The 26302-nt window shown below is 37.7% G+C and overlaps 1 protein-coding gene across 1 annotated transcript in view; it reads right to left on the bottom strand.

Moving 5' to 3' along the window:
• Positions 1 to 2338: 2338 nt before the first annotated feature.
• ADAMTS19 (ADAM metallopeptidase with thrombospondin type 1 motif 19) overlaps positions 2339 to 26302 on the bottom strand; it is a 264349-nt gene continuing 240385 nt past the window's right edge. Inside the window, exons 22-24 of the mRNA XM_047778552.1 lie at positions 8494 to 8671; positions 4322 to 5931; positions 2339 to 3398 (exon numbers count right to left, since the gene is read on the bottom strand). Coding sequence (XP_047634508.1) covers positions 5780 to 5931; positions 8494 to 8671 — 330 coding nt within the window. The 3' untranslated portion in view covers positions 2339 to 3398; positions 4322 to 5779. The remainder of the gene's footprint in view (positions 3399 to 4321; positions 5932 to 8493; positions 8672 to 26302) is intronic.

Raw genomic sequence — 26302 nt, 5'->3', positions numbered from 1 at the left:
AGTGATGCTGACTTTAAGGGCAATACGCTTGCTCCTGTAAAAGCCACTTTGCCTTAGGCAAACCCTACTTCTCACCACAGACGTATAGTTTTCTATCTGGAGAAAGAGGAAAACCTCTCGAGCATGAGGGGACAAAGGAGAGACACATCAGCAGTTTTTAAAAGAGGTTTTTTTGCTGTATACGCCTCTGTGAACCCATCTGATTCAGCAGGAAGGGTTTTCTTAGAGGTAACGGTGTTACATGTGGAATGTATCAGCAATAGATTTTAGAAGAGTGTGCCACACAGCTTATTAGACCCGCAGATGACAAGTTCTTGAATGAAGCAAGATACTAGAGGGCACTTACCTTCTTTATAGCAATAAACCTGAGAGTGTTAAAAAAAAATTTATCTGTCCTGTTGATAGCTGTAAACTGGATTAAACAACCAACGGTTTCTCTATGAATTTTTGAGGCCAGACTCTATCACTGTCTTAGAATTTGTGGATTCAGTTTGGCTGATTTTCTCAGTATGCTTTCTGGAGAAAGTAAGAGGTACTTCAGAACGGCAGAAACAAAAGAGTTAAATCACAAGAATACTTGTTTCAAGAATCAAGTGTGTTATGCGTATGTGCGTGTACTTGGTACCTTCTGGACTTTTCTGGCAGCTGCCAGAATACATCTAATGAACAAATATTTCTCAGGCTATTTGCTTTTCCTAAAAGATTCTTTGGGGAATAACACACACATCTTCAAGAAGAACCTCAATTCTCTTTGGCTCTCTCTATTGGCAAGTGGAGACACAAAACCCAGATCCAAATATATTTGATTAGATCCTTTCCTTAGCCAAAGTATGAGGTAGGTGAAATGAGCCTTCAGTTTTCCTTAGGCGTTCTTCCTGTAGAGTCCTCCACCTTGCTCTAGATGCCCAGAGCACTGAATCCTGTCTCTTTCCATTCATGACTGCCGTCTCAGACTCTCTTATCTTCTCCCAGCCTCTGTGGTCTGCTGTCACCGCTACAACATCAGTTATTTCTCCTCACTACTGTCCGTGTGGGTAGCCCACACGACTGATCGTCAGGAAACCAAACTTTCTCCTTCCTCTCCTGCTGGTGGCTGAGCCTCCTCCCCCAACCCTCAATCACACCTCTGCCGATGCCAGTCCTCCTTCACGGAAACGTGTCTTCCCAACCCTGGATGCTGACCACCTCCTCATCATACCTCGGATGGGCCATCGCTGCTACCTAGCCTTTCATTAAAAACTTCACATATTTTCCGTAGAAGGGGACATGATTTTTCCCTCCTTTGAAATTTTAGAGTGATTTGTCCATACTCTTCCTTTACTATCTTTTGTGTGATGATATATTTCACACTTTTCTTTTACGAGCCCTTGCACTGGATACATTACAAAAGAGCAGCCCTACTGGATGCCTCCTTCCCCATAGGAGTCATATCTGAAGAACCTCATAAAGCCCTTTGCTCAATAAAGAATGGTGCCTATTGTGTCTCCCAGAGCCTGAGAAGGGCTCTACTCTGGTTCAAAGTTGATAATCCAATTAAATTTGATTAAACATGGCTTAGTGCTCTGTTTTGCAATCACCCATGCCCAGGGGAAAAAAAAGGATTCCATTGCCAAAAATGTTTACAGCTTATCCCAGATCTCTTCTGCTAGTTTATAACACACAAACTCACACAGAGGACTCACACGTTCTGCTTTGTTAACACTAGCATTTACCCAATTTATTTGATCATGTAACACTCATTTCATGGCTGTCCTTTTAACTGCACACGTTTTACCTTAGAGTGACTGGACAAATATTTAGGGTTTCTATTTCTTTACTGTCACCAACATCTTCATTCCAGAGTGACAAGGTGTATAAATAAATATAAACAAAGTGTTATATGGCAGGAACAATCTGGTAGGAATCTGGACATCTGGGGCTTCTCAATCCTTACTATGCGTGTAACCATTTATTCTCTTTCTTTATAGCAAATTTTGACAAAAGCATCATCTCTCTTTGGATTTTGACCCAGAATTACTGTCTTTTGAATCATGAGCATTATAAACATAGAATTAAATATGACTCACTAGGCAAAATTGTCTACATACTAATTTACCGATTTTCTTCTCATTCTCTATCCTTTCCTCCATCCCTCTCTTTCTCCTTCCTCCCTTCTCTCCTTCTTCCCCCCTTTTCCCTTCCTTCCTTCCTTCTTTCCTGATAGCAACATTCAACTGAAATATCTGAATGTATCTCCACCTGAAAAGCCTAGAGATGTCCAGATGCGTAGTTGGGATCCACCAAATTATGTGACTTTGAAAATTAGTTGGATACTTTTGATTACAAAGCAAACCTCTGATTAGGTTATAAATCCTTGGGCATTTATTATATAACACTTTTAAAACTAGTGAAAAACAAAGGAGGCATTCAAGCTTGTGGGCTGGTCCTCTTGCAGAGCTGTGCCATCAGCCACATCCTCCCTGCTATTATTAGGTTGAGTCCTCAGCAGTGACTGCAGCTAGACTGGCCATGGTGAAGCTGAGCCCAAACACAATCTCCAGGCCTGCCACCAATATCTCTGGGCCCTCTGGGCAAGGACAGAGATGGCTGATGAAAGAGATGGACCAACATACACAGAACTTGGCATCTTATCCCCCTGATGGCTGAGTCCTCTCTCCTGAGGGTGCTCTTTGGTAAGCCGTCAAATGGAATGTAAGTCATCCACGTGCCTTTTCCTCAGAATGCCTTTGTCACCAGTTTTCAAACCATGCTCCTTCCAAGTCCTTGTCAATCCAGCCAAAAGACCTTGACTGCAGTATGATGACATTCGATCACTTCAATCACAAAACAGACAGTGGTTTGTTCTCACAGCAATAGCCATTTACCCTGAGTATGGATTTGCCTCGCCTGTCTGCAAGGTGTCTGCCAAGATACCATTCATGAACTTATCAAGTGCCTCATTCACTGGTAGGGTATTCAATATGACACTGTTTCTGCTCAGGGAATTCATAGTACAGGTAAAAAAAGGATGGTAGGGGGCTGCCACTCATGTAGATTTCTGGAATTACCATGGTCTCCATCGCCATGAACAGATGGCCTAACAGAATAATGCAATGTCTTTTTTCCTCCAAAGATTCAATTCTGGCACCAGCTGAATGAAAACATTTTGAAGATCCTCTAAGATGTTGTATACGGTTTGATTCACTGACCAATAAATCATGATAGTTCTTTGTCAATTCATGGATTCAGGAAGCAAGGGATGGATTAAACATGTCTCCTCTTAAAAGGAAACCCTCCTACACTGTTGACTGGATATAAATTGATACAGCTGTGATGGAAAACAGTATGGAAGTATCTCACAAAACTAAAACTAGTTTAGTTGTCCATATGATCCAGCTATCCCACTCCTGGGCACATATCTGGAAAAGACAAAAACATCTAACTCAAAAAGATACATGCATCCTAGTGTTGACTGCAGCACTATTCACAATAGCCAAGACATAGAAACAACCAAAATATCCACGGACAGATGAATGGATTAGGAAGATGGGGTGCATATATACAAAGAAATATCTTTGGCATAAAAAAGTGGCATAAAAAGTGAAATAATGCCATTTGTAGCAACATGGATGCAACTAGAGGTGATTATACTAAGTCAGAAAGAGAAAGACAAATACCATGTGATAGCACTTACATGGAGAATCTAAAATATGACCCAAATGAATGTATCTATAGGATAGAAGCAGACTCACAGACATAAAGAACAGACTTGTGGTTGCCAAGGTGGGGGGTGGGGGGAAGGAAGGAATGAGAGTTTGGGATTAGCAGATGCAAACTGTTACATATAGAATGAAAAAACAATAAGGTCCTACTGTAGAGCATAGGGAACTACACTCAGTGTCCTGTGATAAACCATAATGGAAAAGAATATGAAATAGAATGTATGTATATGTACAACTGAGTCATTTGCTGTACAGTAGAAGTTGGTGCAACACTATAAATCAACTATACTTCAACAAAATAAACTGTAAAAAAAAGAATGTCTCCTCTTATGATGGAATTTTTCCTTCTCCCACTCCCCAGCTATCTTATATAAGATGTGTTGCTATTGGTTAAATCTTATATCTCAGTAATTAAAGGATACACACGGTAAGGCACAATCTAGAAAAAAAAAAAAAGTTCCCCATGTGAAAATGAAGGTGAAAATACTAATGGGGGAAGTGGGAAAAATGGCAGATTTTGATGCTTTACTCTATGTGCAATCTATCAAGTTAGCCTGCCACACTCTCAGGGCAGAAGACACAAAACTCCTGAGACAGAGGCAAAGGACTTTATTACTTACAGCAGAAGCAGTAGCCAGAGCATTGGCATTTTCTCAGTGCGGTTCTTGGAGTCCCAGTTCCTCTGGGGTGATGCGAAGAGAGCCGGGTGATACCTGTGCATGTAGCAAACTGGATTACAGGAGAGAGATCCTAATTTTAGGGAACCTGAAACTTTCACAAAGAGAAATAAGCGTGGCTGCCCTCTGCTCCAAAGAGGACGCCATCTTCCTCTTCCAAAGCTGTTCCTTACACCAATATCCTCGAGAAGAGACTCCAGAATAAAAGCAGACAGTGCCAAGACATGGAGAAAGGTGAGAGACTCACGAAGAATCGCCTCCATTAGGAAGTTTCACATATTTTTATTGAAAAATCTAAGAAATCATGTGAATCATGTACAGCATTTTCTCACAAGAAAACCTTTAAGCTGGTTGTTAAAGGTTTCACAGAAGTGTAAAACGTTTTCATTTTTAAGAAGAAAAAAACCACAATGAAACTACCACAGTATTATATGCTTTTGGTTGTTCCTTGTTTCTAGGGAAAAGTTTGAAAAAATAGTAAATTTTCTCATGATTGGTGAGGCTAAGTACTATACTCTTTTATAAATCTGCTAAAAAGATACAAGGAAATGGGTGAATCGATGCTTTCTTTGCTCACAATATTTTAAAAAGCTAAACTCTAATGACAGCATGTTAAAATAATACACATTTTTGTAGGATGTTACCATTTCTATAACGGTTTCTCTACACTATATCAACAGTGCAATGGTGATTCAGTGTAAATCATTACAGTGTCTCATTGTTACAAAACTTGTGTTCAAGTACATGTTCATGAACATGATCAAAGTCTCTATTTTGACTTTTCTTTTCCATTATTAAAATAAGGCTATAATTACAGTAGAATTTTTCCTATACATATCTCTAAGTCTGAACCAAATGCACGATACATTCTCGAAAATCCTGTTCAACGCCATGAGGTTTGTTATGTTGACACATCTTCTGCAGATTACAGAAAATGGGCTAATTCTGCATCAGGACACCAAAACCCAAAAATGATTTTCCTCCATATATAACTAAACTATTATGCTAAATTAGTATACATTCTGGATAACGCAATGGTATTGTTGTGGGGGAGAGTAGCACCTTAGGGACAGCCCTAATGTAAAAAAAAAAAAAAAATGTTTTTTTCTGAAAGCCTAAAGATCTCAGTTGTTTTTTTCCTTTTTCCCTTTTTATTTTCATTCTGGAAACTGGATCCAACTTATTGATGTAAAATGATGTATGAAGCCATATAGCATACATCAAAATTTGTTTGCAGAACCAAAACAAACACCATATCGGATGTGTGGCAGGCCCCCAAAATAAATTAATTTGATTAAATTATATGTAATCTGATAATATTTGGTCTGAAAAACATGCTAGGGTGTGTGTTCATAAATAATGCAATGGCAAAGGGCTGTGAGCCAGCCAGCGTGCTAGAGGTCAACTCTTCTGCTGCAGCTTCTGGGCATAGAAGTCCCTGCACGTCTCACAGCAGCGCTGATACCACCGCATATCCTGACAGAGGTTCTTTTCACGTATCACCCGGCAGTACACAGGCCACTGGTCTCCCAGGCACTTGAAAGTCAGAGCAGCTGTGAAACAGAACACAAGGAACTTGATAGATATATAGCTACACGAGTTGTCATGAATAGATGCAAAGAACAAGCATTTACATGGTGGTGGTGGTGAGAGTTTTGTCCACTCACTCTGACTCATTTATATTACCGTCTGGGGCTCAAAAGACAGAGATAAAGAAACACACCGTCTGGGGCTCAAAAGACAGAGATAAAGAAACACGCACACAGGGTGTGTAGCAGTGGGTTAAGGATCTGGCACTGCCGCAGGTTGCAGCTGCAGCTCAGACTGGATTCCTGACCTGGGAATATCCATATGCTGCAGGTGTGGCTGGAAAAAAAAAAAAAGAAAAGAAAGGAAAGGAAAAGAAACACACACACATCCTCTATAATAAAGAAGTAAAGTGAATGAATAATGATATTACTCATGAGCTTTTACGGACTTGTTAAAGATAGATTTCCCAAATCCAATGACTTGCACTGCAGATGGCTTTTAAGTTTCCATTTCATGGCTTTCAGGTAAGCTTGTTTTGAATTTTTAGTTGAGAAGATTAAAAAAGAAAAATGAATGTGCTTAATATGTCTGCCACTACGGGAATACAAATTATTAAGTACTGTTATGGATGGAATTGCAAAGAAACAGCAAAACAAAAATTTGCTCCCACTTATTTCACATTCCTTGTTTCCTAGACAGCAGACATGTCTAGTTGGGATCATCTGGGGACTGTGACGTCAGACACCCTTAAAATCAAAGCTGATTATCAAAAGTGACTAAAATTTACAGTGATAAAGCAAAGTGAGCTCTTGGTAGACAAAAAAATATCTGGTCATGGAAATTTGGCCCCAGTTTTTCTAAACTAATAGCATGTTCCGGCATATATAATAAAATTGTCTCTTTTGCCACTATTCTAATATGATTCATTATTTTGCATTTAAAGACCTTGGATTTTCCAACCACCATGCTTCTGTGTCTGGGGATGTACCATCGAGAAAAAATAAACAGGGAATATGCAGTTCTAATTAAATTCTTCTTTTCATACATTATTTTCTGCCACATGATACTTCAAGAAGGACTCCAAATAATTGTTGGAGAAAGGGATTATGTTGTTTCTGAATACAAGGACTTAGTGCATCTGCTCTAGGATTGCTTAACTTTTTGTCTTAAGCTAGTTTTCATTCTACTTGAACTGATTATTTCTTAGAAATATTAATTATTTGGCTTAATAAAGAGAATTTTTGTATTTCCTTGAAGAACCAAACTTTTCCATTTGATTGAGTCTTATGCCTGGAAAAGTATCATGATACTTTAGCTCCTTGAGTTTTGACCGTATTCTTCTGTATGATTAAAGCAACCCTCTGGAGATTACATACACAAATTAAAAGTGAAGATGTTAAACATAAATTAACCCAATGACATCCAGGCAGCAGCGCTGTTAAAAGCCACCAACTGCCACAAAAATAAAGGCAAATTCATCTGTGAGTACTTGCTACGCAAGTCAGGATATATCTACTTAAAATACATACTCTACTTCTTGATAATTTATGTGAATAACAGGAATTGAGAATATATGTGATAACATTAAAAACCTTGTAAATCAATGTTACTATTTATTTGTATTTACCATTTTGCCCTTAAAAATGAAAAAAAAAAGGTACCTCTTTTTCAGTGGTATACATCTATGTATCTATTCATTTTTTTTCTTTCTCTCTCTTTTTTTTTTTTTGTCTTTTTGCCATTTCTAGGGCCGCACCCGTGGCATATGGAGATTCCCAGGCTAGGAGTCTAATCAGAGCTGTAGCCGCCAGCCTACACCACAGCCACAGCAATGCAGGATCCGAGCCACATCTGTGACCTACACCACAGCTCATGGCAATGCCGGATCCTTAACCCACTGAGCAAGGCCAGGGATCGAACCTGCAACCTCATGGTTCCTAGGTGGATTCATTAACCACTGAGCCACGACAGGCACTCCATTTTTTTTTTCTTTTGGTAAGGCAAGAGAGATTTATTAAGGCATCAGAGGGGGATGGGCTGAGCTCAAGATGGCACCAGCCCTGACTGTGAGAAGATGCCAGGCTTCCAAAGGATCTGTGGCAGGAATCTGTGGCTGGAGTTCCCGCATGCACCTATTCTTAAAAGTGAATTTTTTACTGTCTTTCCAAAAGACACTCTGTACCCAGGATCACAAAGAAGGTTGTTAACAAGGAAGAGATCCAAAACATATACCACAGCCGCATCTTTCCACGGACATGACCTTACTGACAGTTCTGCCATGGGATTGGTCAGAACCCAAAATATGGTTACATCTTCCAACCCTTCGTAGGATAACCTTGGGTGGTAGAGCATTTCTATTTCCAGGGCTTGGCTCTGCGTAGGCAGCTCAGGAATGAAAATAATTTAGTCTTTACGATTTTTTACCCACATGACCATTTGGACTAAACTATAATTAAATAGATGCAATTTAGCCAGAACCAAACCAATTAGCAGAGATAGAAGGCTAAGCTTTAAAGGGATACACAAAATAGAAGCAGCCACCGTCTCTCTGTTTCTCAACATCGAATCCTCTGAGGTCAGCTTACCCAGCCTGGGTGATGTTATAGTATTGACATTAATCTTCTCATTGCAGGGCTGCAGGTGGCATGGCCTGTATGCTGCAGGTTTTTCTGAAGAAAAACATTCATTTCCATGTCTTCCTGTGATCTTATGCATGCACTGAATGACCCGAGACTGCATTCCCTTGCCACAGGTAATTGAGCACTAGGAGAGACAGGAGGTTTTGTTAGAAGTTCTTTCTGTTGTTTCCTTTCTCTAGGCTGGGAGCCACCTGCTCTCTATATTTCTGAAAGGTGAACATGATGGGAGACAGGGGTCCGAAATGTTGTTGCTCATAACTTGGACACAGGGCTGTTCAGAACATCTAGCTGACCGAAGGCAGAGCTTTGGTAATGAAGGACGTGGGCGATGAAAAGAAAGAAGTTAGAGTGTGGGATGCGGAGGAAAAGAGAATGAGTGCTACCAGTGATGCACCTGGGCGGAGAGTTTCTTAAAGTTTTAATATCCAGTGTGCAACAAACAACGGATGCATTGGTTCTTTCATTTAGTCACTGATGCTTAAGAGTCAGACATGCCCAACTGTGTAGCTGGTTCCTCCTTACAGTCTTTCAATGAAATCATCTACTCTGTTTGCTCTGGCCTTAAAATGTTTATTAAGAATATCAACATGGCTTATCAAGCTGATGTGTTACTGAAATAACTGCAGTGTCTTCACAGATTATATGACATCCAACACTGTGCAAATAAAAATATTACATCATCTGGGTTTTTCAAATAAAATACCCTTTTAATGGTTTTCCTTGCAGTTCAGCGAAATGTAGTTAGTCTTCATTTGTAAGATACTGCAAAGAAGAACATATTTAATGTAAAATGTTTACTAAAGAAGTCTCTTGGGTCCATTTTTATCACTAGATTTCATCTATTACACATATAAGATGGTTAATTGAATGCAATTAAAATACAATCATTTTATGGTATCAAAATTACATGTGAGAGAGGGAAGGTGCTTGTGTGTCTGAAAATGATGATTCATTTACCAGTTACATTAGTTTCTATGCAGTAAACATCAAGTCACATTTCTCTAAATACTTCTAAAAGACTTAGAACTATTTAAAGAGATGATCTTGGTGAAGTCTCTTTGAAAACTGATAAATACTTCCTGATTGTCCCTTTTTAGATATGCAGGTACCAAATCTGTAACTTTTTTTCCCTTTGTATTTACAAAGTCACTATCAGGATTGCATTTTCTTTACAAGAATTTTCAATTTTTCATCATCACCTTGGGTCTCCGCTCTTCATATTTTTATTAGCGCAAGAAGCCTTCTGCACAAACCATCGTCACCGCAAGCCTCATCTGCTACTGTTCCCTTTGTCTTTAGTTCCCAGCTTCCAATGAGTCCCACATATTAATACAGAATAGGTGCTCTTTCAAAACCGCTTTACATATATTATCTCCTCGGGCAAAAATCTTTGGTTATTGAGTTCCCCACTGCCTACGAGATAAAACCCACTATCGCAGGATCTCTAGGCTGCTGTTTATCTATCTCCTCCACCTTAGTCCGCCACCTCCTTGCTTTAGGAACCACTGGCTCTGTAATAGACTCATTATGTCCATGCACTTTCTGCTATCACAACTACAACTGCGCTTATAGTATTATCCCTTGCCAAAGGCCTTGACTCCCTTCAAATCACAATGAAATCCACTACCTCTATGAAATATTCCACAATGCCCCAAATACTTATGCATCTGTATGCAACAGCTATGGTTAAAACCATATAGCCATCTAGCTGAAGCTATCCTTTAGAATCACTTGGAGAAAAAAAAAATCTTTAGCTAAAATTTTTAAGACCTAGAATTTCTAATGCAATAAATTCAGATGGGGTCTGGGAACATACACTTAAAAAAAGTGTCTAGGTGATTCTGCTGCACAGCCTGAGTTTGTAAATCACTGGTCAATAGTGTGAGTTCTACATTTAATGTAAGCTAGTTTATCTTCTCTTCGATTCATATCTTTTCATGCATCTAGTTTGTCTCAGCAGGTAGATGGTAAATCTCTTGAAATCAAGCTCTTGTCATATCACTTTCAGTAATAAAACCGACATACCATGTACGAAAACAGCTTACAAGAATAATACAATTTTATGTCCATGCCATTAACATGCATGTACTTTACAGATGACTGATCTTTCTAAACATTATTCTGTAAATATTTCCATATAAAACCCTCTTTGCATCTGATGACTGATGAATTCTTAACTTTCTACAAATAGGGGATTAAAGAACAACAAATGGGATAGTGCATCCTTGTAAATCTAATTTTTTCCTGGTTAGCGTCTATAGTATCTGAATGTTTCCAGTTCAGTTTATGCTTTATTATAACTTAAACTATTATAAAAGGAGTAACGATTTGACATGGTCTTCCTCCCTTGAAAGTAACATAACTCTATAGAATGGAGATTATCTATCTATCTATCTATCTATCTATCTATCTATCTATCATTTATCTATTGATACTTGCTTCTTAGAAATATTTTCAGAAAAATGAAAAATAGTTAAACTAAAACCTTTAAGAGGTTAAGTTTATATGGAAAAATATCAGTCTAATATCTATACTTAAGTTTCTGTAGATCTTGAAAGAAATCACAATACTTGAGAAACCAAAAGAATAATAAAAGTTTTGTAATAAATGAATTCATTCTGATACAATAGAGAAGGTTCTCAACCATATGTCAAGAGAACTGGTAATCAATTGCAGACTATTCCCAATACTTTTGACTAATTTTATATCAGGTCCAAAGGACATGCTTAAGCAAAAATAACATGCCATTTTTCAGGATTACAAAGTAACTATAGATATACGATAAATCAGAATAATTTTAGCATACAATGACTGAATAGTACCTTTCATAACTTTTTTTAAGTTGAGAGGAAAAAAATTCATTTAAACTGAAGTGGTATAATTTTTGCCTTTGTTACTAACAGGATAAGCGTTATTATGAAGTTAAACAGTCTAAAAGCCTTAGAATCTAATTTTCATTAGAATCCTTGATTAAAAAACAAGCTCTTATTAGTAATTTTTCTTTATAAAATATACCTTGGTAAAAATTTTATTACAAATGTGTCAAAAATAAACAGATATCTGCAATGGAACAATGAAAATACCCAGGTATCTGCTAAACTATGTCTTACTTTATTACAGAAGATCCTACTAAATAATTGGATATTTTCTCAAATCACATTACGATGATTAAAGACAGACAGACAAGAAAAGAAAAAGCCAAAATAATTCTGACTTGAAATAATGAGACCCAGGCTCTAATATTGTCTCTAGAAACTACTGTCCTGGAAAGAGCAAAGTATTATAGTAGATCATTTTGTTAAGCAAGCTACACTTTCAGGTCTAAATCACTATCAAAGAAAAAGCTCCAAGTAACCTGTTAATAAAAGCTACTGCAGTCAGGCAATTTTTAAGCGGTGAAACTGCATTAACAGTCAAGACTCTAATTTCCTAAACTAATTATTCACTGAGCCACCCAATGATGGTATAACAGAAGTTCTATTAAATGACTTCAAAATTACAGTTCACTTTCAGAATATTTCAGAATCTTCAATTATTTACTGTTCTTTTCAAATATTTACAGACCATCCTTCATGTTCCGAATCCTGTGTAAAAGATAAAAGCAGCAGAACTAGTTAATTCCTATGGGGCTTGTACTTTATTCAATACACTTTACAACAAAACACAATGATCTAAAATAGATGGCGTGAGAAACAGATTGCTAAATATTGTGAAAGCCAGGCAATTTCATCTACTCTCAGCCAATTATTTAATATTTTAAATGACAGTTGTATGATAGAACCAGTTGGCTACCTTGGGATCTAAGAGAACCAATAATATCACTTCTGAAAGCTTTTACTCCATAACATACTAACAGGAGTTAACACTTACTTAGTATTCATTACACGCCAGATACTGTGTTAGAGGCTGTACTTATTTTAATATCTCAGGTGAAGCCCATGAATACTATTATCTCTTTACCCAGATGAGAAAAAAGAGGCTCAAATAAGTGAAACAAAGTGACCAGGATGTTACTGTTAAGAAGCAGCAGAAGTGGAACTTGAACCCACATACACTAAATTCAGAGTCTAGACACTTAAGCTTTCCTTGATATCAGAAGGCTGCTACTATTTCTATGTTAACAGAATCTTCTCTTTTCCCCTACCCTGCCAAATAACCTCTTATCCTCATATCTTATTACTAATCTAAACATTAATGAATTAGAAGGCCTTTCTGGTTTTGATTGGCTATAATTCAGGTTATGTGGTGTGAGATAAACTCTTTTGTCCTGAGGACAATTCATAAGCATGCTTTATCTTTGGATGGTGTGGTATCACTTATCATCCAAATCAGATCACTTGTGAAAGATGTTGCTGATAACTATTCCTAGACTACAGGCATAAAAAGGGACAGTCCTGGGTAAGGTGGGACATGCTGTCACGGTTATCTATGGACAAGGAATTGACAGATCTATGTTTTATAGGATAAACACAATGGACACATGAAATACCTACTACATCCCAAGCATTATCTAATATGTTTTTGCACATAAGGTCTTGGTTAATTTTCCTCATAACCCTAATGACTTTACAGATGGAAAGAGTGGGGCTTGCAGAGATTCTTTTATTCATTCATTCCACGAACATTTACTGAAACTCTACAATATGCCAAATACTGTTCTGGATACTGGGAAGTGATAGGAAACAAAACAGACAAAAATAGGTGCCTTCAGGGAATTTACCTTTTAATAGTGCGGAGCAAGAAAGTAAAGAGTTTAAGTACATGTGTATTAGATACTGATAAAGGCTAAGGAGAAAATTAAATTTGAGAAGGAGGACTGGGACAATTTGAGTTACGGGATTTGGAAATTCAAATGGGATGATCATGGTAGGATTCATGGAGAAAGTGACCTCAAATGCAAGTCTTTTAATTCCAAATACAATGTCCTTCCCACAATGTTTCTATAGATCTTGGATCAACTTCAGTGGCTTTCTGTTTCTATTTCCCTTTCTCCTTCCTCCCTTTCCCCCTCTCTTCCTTTCTCCCTCCCTCCTTCCCTTCCTTAAGTCTTTTTTCTAATACATTGTAAACAATGTCCTTCACATATGTACTATGTTAAAATATATTTGAAATAAGGCGGCGCTATAGACACCCACTAAAGGCAAAAGTCCTAAAGTGTCAACATCAATTTGCCAGCAACTGGTTAAAAAAAACCACAGGGTGCCCCAGACAACCTACCATTGATCCTTCTTTTACAAGAAAAATTTCCTGACTAAAGTATTTTAAAAAGAGAGACTAGTACTGTCTGACAAATAGGCTGTTCCCCAAACCATTTTAATATCACCCTGGAGCACCTTGAAACACAGCACCTTAGGAATCAATTCCATGAATTAGAAGCCTTTAATTCTGAACAGGAAACACAATCTTGATGCACCAGGTCTACTACAGTAAAAAAGGAAATCGTAATCTTTAGAACAAACAGCAAGATACAAGAAAAATTGATCTTGGTAATCCCACTTTCCTACCCAAAAATGAGCTCCAAAGGCTCTGAAGATAAAATTTGTTTTGACTTAGTGATATTCATCATTGCCGTCTACGTGAGAAAATTATGACCCTCCCTGAACCTGAGCATACAAGTATTATCTTTAGATAATATCGTCCTAGATTTCTCTTATAATGGAATAAATTCTTTCCTGACCTGGGACATTAGTGACAATTTCTTTTTTTTCAATTTCTGAGACTGTATTCAATTATATCTACATTATAGTTTGCCTGTCAAACACTAAACATAATAAAGGAAACTTGTGCAATAATTCCAAGAGTTTGGACTATTAAAATGCTAAGAAAAACAGTTTAGTAAAGGAGAACCATGAATATAAATGTCAGCAAATCAGCAAGAAGAAGGCTTTATCCTCTTTTAAAATGAAATCTATATTAGGGACGCTTACAACTACTTCTGTTGCTTAAAACTTTGTTTCTGTCATTCTTGGGCCACACAATAAGAACTGACTGACTTTACCTAATAAAATTTCTTCTGAAAAAACTAACTGAAAGGGAAATCTCTAGGGAAAAAGAAGCAATGTTCAAGTTGCTGGAAGGGTACAGTAGAGGTTTACCAAACTTACATTTTTCTAAAAATGGCCAAGGATGATCTGGTGACAGACACAGATGGGAACTATTGGAAAGTTATAGTTACTATATTAGACCATAGCTCTGAGTGAGCAGGATTTGTTGGTACTGGTAAAGGCAGGTTAAGGTGCCAGGGCGATTTGGAAAATCTGTGCATTGGCCTAGATGTGAACCAATGAAAAAAAGAGAAAATAGGTAGAGGGGAAAAAAAAGAACACTCAATTTTCTTTTATTTTTAGGTCTGTGCAGCATACAGAAGTTCCCAGGCTAAGGGTTGAATCAGAGCTGCAGCTGCCGGCCTACACCACAGCCGCATCTGCAACCTACACCATAACTCAGGGCAACCCTGGATCCTCAACCCATTGAGTGAGGCCAGGGATCGAATCCACATCCTCATGGATAACTAGTTGGGTTCTTAACCCGCTGAGCTACAATGGGAACATTTAAAAAAAATTCTCAAATGAAGCTTTGTCATAGAAACAAAGGGATGAAATGAAGTTTAAATGGTCATGAAGTCCATCTTATGGAAGCCGAGGGGTGGAATCCTTTATTCCATCACAAAAGATGAATGGGTGGTGAGGTACTGCCCCCAAAGTAAATTACAGTAAGAAATTGACCATGGAAATTTCACTGCTGAGAGTACTATTTGTGGCACTAATAGTGTTGCTAAGATCTTGGTTTAATACTTGGACAAACATGTAAACATCTTATACTAGGTGTTTAAGGAAAGGCCATTTATCTTGAGACATTTCATTGATGTTGTAACTTTAGTATGTTCAAGAGCGGTGAGTGGATGCTGTTAAATAACCATGCTGGATGGAACTCTTTAAAGTTTTCAAGTCTAATCTGATGCACTGAGGATAATTAGGTCTTAAACAGCACAATGGTATAGATGCATTTTTGATGGAGCAAATAAATGTATAAGGATGAGTGCACTTTGCTACTACATTTTCATTTTTATACAGAAATACTGATTTCATGATAGATTTGAAGCTGTATATCAAGAATATGGGAGTTCCCATCGTGGCGCAGTGGTTAATGAATCCGACTAGGAACCATGAGGTTGCGGGTTCGGTCCCTGCCCTTGCTCAGTGGGTTAACGATCCGGCGTTGCCGTGAGCTGTGGTGTAGGTTGCAGACGCGGCTCAGATCCCGCGCTGCTGTGGCTCTGGTGTAGGCTGGAGGCTACAGCTCCGATTCGACCCCTAGCCTGGGAACCTCCATATGCCGCGGGTGCGGCCCAAGAAATAGCAAATAGACAAACAAACAAACACACAAACAAACAAACAAACAAAAGAATATGTATCTTTTAATAAGAAGCTACATGTACTATTCCCCAAGGTTTCTATGAATGCCACCATGCTTAGACGCATAAATCCACGAACTACTAATGAATGACAGCAAACAAGCTCTCTCATATATTGATATGACGAAAGCATGTATAACTCAGAGAAAAAAGGGCTGCACAGGCACCAATAAACAGCTAACTACAAATTTTTCAAGTGTCGAAATAAAGGACGAGAATAGTAACCATGATTTTAGGATGTTCGCAACGCTCGTCCACAGCACCGTTTGAATCCAACTTTGTAAAGTGCAAAATTCTCTCGTGGAAAATTCATGAATCACGTGGGACTATCCATAAGGGCTCATGATGTAATTCACTTGGTATCCTGCCTCCGTCAAATTCTCAAGAACGTCATTCTTTTTTTGTTGGTTTTGTTCAAGAAGTAACCTATGTACTTCTGGACAATTTAATTTCGCTTAAGAACACTTTGTAAATGGAATGTCCATAAATATCTCTTAACCACTCCCCTATTTAAAAAGAGACACTCATTCTTTCCGCTGATCTCTGACTCACGTATTGTTTCTGTGCTCCATGGGTTCTGAGAGCAAACACATCTCTTCTGCACACATGATCTTTTTGTGTCGTTGCTGTTTCTGGCTGCACCCGTGGCATGTGGAAGTTTCTGGGCCAGGGATCAAATCTGCACCACAGCAGCGACCCTAGTTGCTGCAGTAACAATGCTGGATCCTTAACCCACTGTACCACAAGGAAACTCCCCACATATGTGATTTTGCAACTTGAAGCTACAAAAGACTTTCACATCTAGGCTTAGGTATTGGGATCCTATGGTAAAATACCAAACTTTTTTTTTTCTTTTTTCTTTTTGTCTTTGGTCCTTTTAGAGCCCCACTAGCGTCATATAGAGGTCCCAGGCTAGGGGTCTAATCGGAGCTATAGCTGCCGACCTATGCCAGAGCCACAGCAACGCCAGATCTGAGCCGCATCTGTGACCTACATACACCACAGCTCACGGCAACGCCAGATCCTCAACCCACTGAGCAAGGCCAGGAATCAAACCCGCAACCTCATGGTGCCCAGTCAGATTCCTTTCCGCTGCACCACAACGTAACTCCAAAATATCAAACTTTAAAATTAGTGGCTAAATATCAGTTTCTACCTTTCCTTGCAGGACCTCAGAATAATCACAAAGACACTGTTTTGGTGTTAGTTATTCATTACTCTGAATATCTGGATAACCCAGATTTGGGAACCAATTGGGACACTACAGTTTAAGTAAATTTGTACACTTAGGCTAAATCAACTAGATTGCCAGTGAGTTTATGGAACTATCAATCTGTGCATGTTAAACTCCAAAGTTAAATTGTAAAACTCTGCAAGTCCTAAGTCCTATAAAAAGTCCTCTTAAACATTATACCAAAGAGGCAGAAAACTCACTAGTAAAATTACTACTACACCGTATTTATTTGGAGTCTTTTGGGATAACAAATATAACTAAAGTAACACTAGCCTGCTTTTAAATCCTTGAACACCCCCCACACCCCAATTTCAGTGTATTCAGGGGTTAAAAATAATAATTCTCACACTTGGCCAGGACAGAGATTACCCAAGATTCCTTCCTTCTAGACTGTGCCAAAGATATATATTTTGGAGCAAGTGTGTATTCTCCAGGCCAACAGCTAAGGAAGGCTCTGTAATGCTTTATTCATTTCCAGCTGGCCTCTGTAAGAAATAGGAATTCCTAAATTAAGAGAAAATTGTCACTGGCAAACAGAGTTCACTTTTTTGAAACCAATATAATAGACAATCTTCTAGAACCTGATATAATTTGTAATGATAAGTGCCAATATAAGAAGGTTAACAGCACTGACTTGGAGAATTTGTCTTTGGGAATAAATGGATTATTCCAAAGTGGTTTAACACGAGGGAAGTAGCATTCACAGTGGAGAGTGGACCTCGTAAGGAAACTAAGTGATGACTTCTACTGGAAATTATTAGCACAGCATTCCTATTCATTTATGTATATGTTTGGCAGTTCCATCTTTCAACTTTTTAATAAAGTGAGTGTGAAACAAGCATACTCAGGAACAAAAGTTAGGTTTGTTTTTCAGGATTTGCTATTTATTTTGGTCAGTGTTTCAACATCTTTTTAAAGTAGTTCATCTGCTTTATTTAACACATGGGCATTTGGGATTGAATCTATTCCTAGAGGTCAGACACTTGAGGATTTTTTTGCATATGCGTTTAATTAAATCATCCTTTGGTTTTACGTGCAAACTATTTTTGTCCCTTTAACGAACGTGTTTGCAGATAGTGCAAATCAAGGAAATGCGTGTGGCAAAAATCAAGCAGATTGCTTATGAATGATCAGCAGAGAACTGAATATGTTCGGAAAGGTCGTAATAATCTCCTCAATCATTTTTTTTTTATATCAAAGTACACACTGATCCCCACAATGATGGAATAAAAGAAGATGTTTTGCATTAAGAAGCAATTAATAAACACAGAGTTTTGGGCATAGTTGCAATTCTGTCAATGCTGAGCCTATGAATCAGAGGATGTTGCAGAGGTGAAAAAAGACTCTCAAGACTCTTCTATCACTATCCTCCCAATGAAACATCTTTCACCCTGTCTGGAAAAGACAGTGATGGAACTTCCTTGTCAAATAAAATACTTTCCAGGTCTGGTCCAACAATTCTGTCTCAAAAATGGATCGGAGCTTTCAGAAGCCACATTAGAGAAGCGTTTTTTTTTGCTTTTTGCTTTTCTAGGGCTGCACCCATGGCATGTGGAGGTTCCCAGGCTAAGGCTAGGGGGTCTAATCGGAGCTACAGCTGCTGGCCTATGCCATAGCCACAGTCACGCCACATCTGAGCAGCAGCTGTGACCCATACCACAGCTCATGGCAACGCCGGATCCTTAACCCAATGAGCGAGGCCAGGGATTGAACCCGCAACTTCATGGTTCCTAGTTGGATTTGTTTCTGCTGCGCTATGACAGGAACTCTAAGAAGTGTGTGTTTTGTCTGTCTTTAATACATAAAGTATGGATTTAGAATAGCAGAGAGAACATTATATAGTTACCTTTAACTTATTCCTACCTGAAATAAATGAAGTATTTGCCACTTCACAGAGAAACTTCTTAAGCTGCTTTGCTTTCATTCATTGCTTTCCTTCTAGGTGAGGCAATACCTGATGTCAGGTGTTCCAGCCAAATGAACTCAAGAAAATGCAAAAGAAGCCTGCCAGCTTCCTTGAAGCTCAATCTTAAGCACCTTTTTGGCTTAAATAACATGTTATTTGAATCAGCATGGATTTACTTTTTTTTTTTTTAAAAAATCACATTTTCAAGTACTTTGATATACCATACAGGAAAAGGTCAAGAGAGTCATGTTGACACAAAATTATACAGGACAGCTTAGTTTTCCTGGAGAAAGGTAAGCTAGTTATTCTTTTGTGGTAAAATATGTGAAACATTGCAGTTGTTACAGAATTAGGGTCAGAACAATAAAATGGATCAGAAGAAAAGAAACACAATGCTTAGATAAGCAATACATTTTTTGCTTACTTGATGAGAAAGTTTAAGCAATCATTTATTCAACAAACATCACCGAACATAGTGCAATGAATTATCTGGTCACTCAGCAAAGAGTGAGAAGCTAAAGGGTTAATTAAGACAATCTTAATGAAAGAGCAACAATATCATGCAATAAACAATTGAGAAAAATTAATGTCCTCAATAAGTGCAAACAGCTTTTGTTATTGAGTGGGGAAACTGGGTCCTTGAACGGGTCCTTAAAGGACTTTTGGATAGTTGGAAAAAAACACATTCTTGGCAAAGAGACGTTTACACAAAAGATGTGGAGATTGCAGGAGTACAGACTGTTCAGGCCTAAGCTTAGTGGAAGAAATGAATTAATAAGAATAATGAGGCAGTTCTAGACAGGTGGTTAGGAGCAGAAAATAGGAAGCTTTGAATGTCAGACTGAGTATCTGCGAGTTAACAGCAAAGCCAGTGACAGGCTCTGGAAACATGTGGACCCTAAGGCAGAGTGATGAAGTCATCCCTGTGAACGGATGGTTCTGTGAGAGAGGACTGTGGGGGTAAGAAAGCATATGAGAAATGATTGCTCTAGTCCTAGCGAAAAAATAAGGACTACACTAACACTGGGAGTGAGAGCAACCGGGACAAAACTCTGCCTGTGTATGGAAATGCCAAGGGCAGCTTCCGCCTGGGCATCTGGGAAGATGGTCTTGACAGTTTTCAAGGAAAAGGAAATGGGGAGTGAGATACCGTTTGAAGAAATAAAAGGAGAACCTTAGTTTTTTAAATGTACAGGATTTGAGGAAACACGGAAATGCCATTGGCACAGTCTCAGAGTAGCTAACTTTTGAGAATAAAGAAAAGCAACCGCCCCCACCCCCTGCAAATCCCTCTAACCGTGGCTCCATTTCAGTGAACATTCTTAAACATACTTTCTTCTCTTGCTTCTCATGATGTTTCCTCCTGGTTCTCTGAATACTCTTTTTTTCAGTCTCTTTTGCTAGCAGTTGCTTTTTTTCTCACATGCCTTCAAAGGTGGGAGCTTCTCAAGGTTGCAGGCTTTTCTTCCCCGTCTCCACTCCCTCCTCAGCTACACTTAAACTTTAAAATGTCAGAGTTCCCGTCGTGGCGCAGTGGTTAACGAATCTGACTAGGAACCATGAGGTTGCAGGTTCGATCCCTGCCCTTGCTCAGTGGGCTAACAATCCGGCGTTGCTGTGAACTGTGGTGTGGGTCACAGACACGGCTCGGATCCCATGTTGCTGTAGCTCTGGCGTAGGCCGGTGGCTACAGCCCCGATTCGACCCCTAGCCTGGGAACCTCCATATGCCGCGGGAGCGGCCCAACAAATGGCAAAAAGACCAAAAAATAAATAAATAAATAAAAATAAAGGCATTAGTTATTAAAGAAAGAAAGAGCTTTCTTTTAATTTCAGACAGAAACTGTCAACACATTTACAAAATTAAAAGGAAAATTGTAAGCACAGAAGATCCTTTCCTTCAAGGTAATTCAAATACACTGTTCTTTGTATGTCTGTACAGAAAAGTTTCCATATGTATAAAAAAGAATGCATGTAACTAACTTTAGTTCACACCATCTAACTCTTCTGCATAATTTTTACATGCTTAATAGTAGATCTTGGAGAAATTTTCTCAGCAGCATATAATCAGACTTTAAAAAACTACAGTATTCCATAGTTTAAACTCAGAATGATGATTTATGTAACTAGTTAATGGATATGTGGGTTGTTTCTGAATGTTTGCTGTCCCAAACAAGGCTGCAATGAGCATCTTCATATATCAAATTATGTGAGAATGTCTTATAAGGAACTTTTATGACAGTGGGACTGTTGAGTCCAACAATGGGTATATTTCAAAATAAGATGCCTTTTTTTTTCACTTATCAAAATGATAACGAAAAGCTTGATAACCTCCAATCTAGAAGTCGTACAGGGAAACATATGTGGAAACAACTGGGCAGAATACAGTGGCATCTGCTTCCTTTGTATGGCAGCCCCCAGGGCATCCCTCAGCCCTCTTCTCTCCTGTTGCCACTGAGCCCTAAAGTTGCGTGTGTGTCTTTATTTCTAAAAGGTGGGTTAGTTTTATTTCTTATACTTTGTGGACTCATACATATTCTGCATATAGGAAATAAGGTTATAGATGCATATTCTTCTAATCCATTCTATTTGTGTTTGGTCTCCTAAGGTAAATCAGTCATTTTAAGTAGCGCAAAGTATTTTTCCTTGGACTACACACATCATTGACCCTGGACTGTTTGTTAGTTTTCCTTGCTTAGTTAAGAGTATTTTGAAATTCAGAGAGACAAGTGCTTTGGCATATATTACAGATGGGGTGATGGAGATTAGGGAGTCTAAGGAACTGTTCTTCTGCATCCAAGGTCGATGCAGGTTGTACTGTGGCTGCGTGGATGCTGGAGTGCCACTCCCTCAGCCTGAGGCAGAACCAGGGCAGAAATTACTAAACTAATTTTCCCCTCCAGTACACTTCACAGCCACAGGATGTCTTTCTAACTGGCTGAACACTGCATATATTTTTGTGCATTATATACATGTTCTTCTGATCATCCTGGTAATTTGGTTTTGTCTATCTCTAGATAACCTGTGTTACGTGATGAACATATTCTTTATGACTTCTAAGTAAAAAACATTCCATGCTAAGACTACTGACTGTCATTTTATAACAGTTATCAAATTTCATTCTATTTTTATGTGAAACTTCTCCTCTGCCCTACTTACGGAAGTTCGATGTCCCTGAAATGAGTTTTGCTATGCTCCATGCTCCATCCTCTAAAAGAACATTGAGAGTAATTTTTAACTCAATGACATTTATTTTCTGAAAAACTTTCAGGTATGGTGTAGGAGATGAAATTATAGATGGCCTGTAACATGAAAGCACTGATACCATTATTTTAAGAGTCTAGTGATTTTTCAAGGATCTGTTAGGAAGACAGTATTTTTAAGTCCTGTAGATTAAAAAAGATTATCTCTTATTTTCCAATCCAAAGGATGTTAAACACATGTTCTTATATCTCTTTATAATAGTTATACATATATATGAACATATGAAACACACATTATATATACATACACACATACCATATGCATACACATATAATAAAGACACTACTTCAAGCTCTCTACATTACAGTTTTCTTGAGGTAGTAGACATACACACATAGTATGTATGCCTCATTTTTTAAAAGCTAATATATTTCTGCTATGTTCAATCATACCAGCCAAATGTATTTGACTACCTTGAACAATTTGAACATTTTGGAAATTCAATATTTTTATATATATCCAAGGCAACAGATAAGACTCTCAGGAGATCTTAAAAATAAAAATGATAACAATGCAAAAAAATGTCCCATTCTCTGGCAGTGCAAAGACACAGAGACAAAACAATGCGATAGCCAACATTGTGGGGATTTTGTGCCTGGTTTAGAAAACAGCTATCTTTTTCAGATAGAATGATGAGTAGCAAGAGTAAATGCTTGGTGGTGGATGTATCTAAACAACATAATAGAAAATCTTTCTTGAGAAAAAGCATCTTACTTATCATCAAGTAATTTCTTTAGTATGAACAGCTTACGGAGAGGGAAGTGTATTTTCAAAGTAAATTTTCCTAAAATGCAAAGTATCTCTTCTTTAGAATATCTTGGGATAAGTTATCTCAGTGTTCACATGTTCATTTATTTTTTTCGTTCATGCCCATGGCATGTGGAAGTTCCCAGGCCAGGGGTCAAACCCATGCCACGATAGCAACCTGAGCCACGGCAGTGACAATGCTGGATCCTTAACCCACTACCTCACAAGGGAAATCTTCAATTTTATATATTTAAAACCAAGTCTACAATCTTTGATTTCTTTGATTCACTGAGTGACCAACAGACAAAACAGAGGAAAACATAAGCAGAACACTCTTTAACATAAATTGCAGCAATATCTTTTTTGATCCACCTCCTAGAGTAATGAAAGAAAAAATGAACAAATGGGCACTAATTAAACTTAAATGTTTCTACAAGAAAACTATAAAAAAATAACAGCAAGGAAACCATAAAAAACAATAATGAAAATACAAACAGAATGGGAGAAAGTCTCTGCTAACGAAGTAACTGACAAGGGTTAATGTCCAAAACATACAAATATCTCACACAGCTTTATTGTGAAACAAACAAACAACCCAATCAAAAAATTGTCAGAAGATATAAACAAACACTTCTCCAAAGAAGACAGGTGGACAAAAAGCACACGAAAAGATGCTCAACATACTAATTATTAAATAAATGCAAATCAAAACTATAATAAGGTACCACCTCACATCAGTCATAATGGCTATCATCAAAAAGTCTACAAACAATAAATGCAAGAGAGCGTGAGGAGAAAAGGGTACCCTCCAACACTGTTGGTGAGAAGGTAAGCTGATGCAACCACTGTAGAAAACTGTATGGAGGTTTCTCCAAAAAGAAAATATAAAACTACCATATGATCCAGCAATCCTAGTCTTCGGCATATATCCAGGGAAAACTATGATGCAAAAAGACACATGCACCCAAATGTTTACTGCAGCACTATTTACAACTGCCAAGACATGGAAGCAACCTAAATGTCCGTCAACAGATAAATGGATAAAGAAGAGGTGATGCATAGATAGAATGGAATATTATTCAGCCATGAAAAAACCTAATTAATGCCATTTGCAGCAAGATGGATGGACCTAGAGATTATCATACTAAGTGAAGTAAGTCAGAGAAGGACAAACATCATTGCTATCACTTACATGTTGAATCTAATAGAAAAGATACAAAATGACTCATTTATAAAACAGAAACAAACTCATAGATTTCAAAACTAAACCTATGGTTACCAAAGTGGAAACTGTGTGTGGGGGGGATAAATCAGGAGGACGGGATTAGCATATACATACAACTAAATATAACAGGGACTTACTGTATAGCACAGAGAGGTCTACTCAATATTCTATCATAACCTATGTTGACAAAAAGAATGGATATGTGTATATGTATAACTGATTCGCTTTACTGTACACCTGAATCTAACATATAACATTGTAAATCAGCTATACTCGAATAAAATTTTAAAAAATAATTCATTATGATAGATTCATATTTGTTTATGGGGTAGCTGCTCAGATTTTCCTGTCTTATGAGAATATTTATAATTATAAAAATGATAAGCAATTATCTTTTCCAAATATCAATTAACTTGTAGATACAATGAGAAATTAATTCTGAATAGAAATGCTAATACATCTCAAAAACAGTTTTCTGGATTACAGATTATTTCAGTTTGGTTTCACTCTACAAAGTTTCTCTAGCTAGAAAAAAAATTTATAAAAGTAGTCTTTGAAATTTGAATCATGTAAGCTTTCTTAAAGCGTGTCACACTAAATAATAAATTAGCTACATGCTCTATAAAAGAGATCTTTAGTAAAAGGAAAAAAAAAAGAGAAATACTTTAGTCTCTCTTTGAGATTTGCAGCATTCAGAAGAATGTTAAAGGATCTGAAAATTCCTACAACAAAGAGTATTGGCTTATTCTTCACTTGAGGATTTCTCATACATGGAGAGTATATCCCAAGGGACCAGTTTTGGATGGAACGTAATTTTGGGAATGCGAGTCTGAAGATTTCATAAATTAACATGAATTTAGTCTCATAAAAATGATGACATTCAGGTCTTCAGTAAATACTGATTTTTTCTAATCGATCTCTAGTTCCTCCATAGCTATTCTCATTTCATTCCTTTTTTTTCTCTAGTTTTGGAATATACTTAACATTTTCTATTTTTACATTTAATTTGGTTATTTGCTGTCACTGCTAATTATTTATTTAAATTTGAATGGGAGATCCTTCTAACAAGTGATTGAACCTCCCTCGTCTACCCTGTAACAACCCGGGAAGTTTAGTTGTTACTAAACCGTATAGATCCTCATTTGGATTCTGAAAGGTCCTGCTAGTTGATTTAAATTGGGGTGGGTGTATGCAGCACTGGGTCAGTCCAGGCATGTAGGAATCCACAGTCCTAAGGTCCCAGCCTGGACACCGGGTAACAAGGAACCTCTTCTTTGTGATTTTTGGTTCTGAGTTTTTTCCCTTTTGATTTAACACAGAAACACTGCATTGAACACAGGCATGTATGACGTATGATTAAAAACGTGGTATCACCTAGTCGCTTATTTTAGAATATTCTTGATCACTTGATCAAGTTTTGTTTCTTTAAGTTTCTTTCAATGATTCCTGAATTTCCCTTCAGGGGAGAGAAATGTCTTTTGCAACTATTCACAATTTCCTACCAGTGGTGCTAAGTCACAATTACCATTGTCAAGGTTAATTTTAAGGAGGGACGAGCCTCTGTGTAGAAAATAGAAGGCATTTCATCAGGCCAAGGACCCTGTGTGATTTGGGAGTAGCCGATTAACTTATCCAGAACTTCAAATATTTTGCACATGATCTGTTTCTCTAGGAATCCACTATAAGAAACAGGAAAAAATAAAAGAATTTTTTTTTTTTCAGGGACAGGTGAAATGTGCAAACCAAGCCACTTATATTGGCTACTGTCCAATTTGTATAAAGGCAAAATGCAAAACGACAAAGTAATAAATCTTCCATTCGTCTTTCCACACAAGTATGTCAGTGAAGAACCTTTCATGACCTTGTTTCTTTGATCTTGCACTTGACCATTATGAACTGCTTTAATTTGATAATTATGCAATACGAGGACACTGAAAGGTTATAAATCTTGATCACACAAAGCACA

This window comes from Phacochoerus africanus, chromosome 4 (assembly GCF_016906955.1).
Source record: "Phacochoerus africanus isolate WHEZ1 chromosome 4, ROS_Pafr_v1, whole genome shotgun sequence".
Taxonomy (NCBI): domain Eukaryota; kingdom Metazoa; phylum Chordata; class Mammalia; order Artiodactyla; family Suidae; genus Phacochoerus; species Phacochoerus africanus.
The sequence above is the reverse complement of the archived record's forward strand: the minus strand, read 5'-3'. Positions and strand labels throughout refer to the sequence as shown.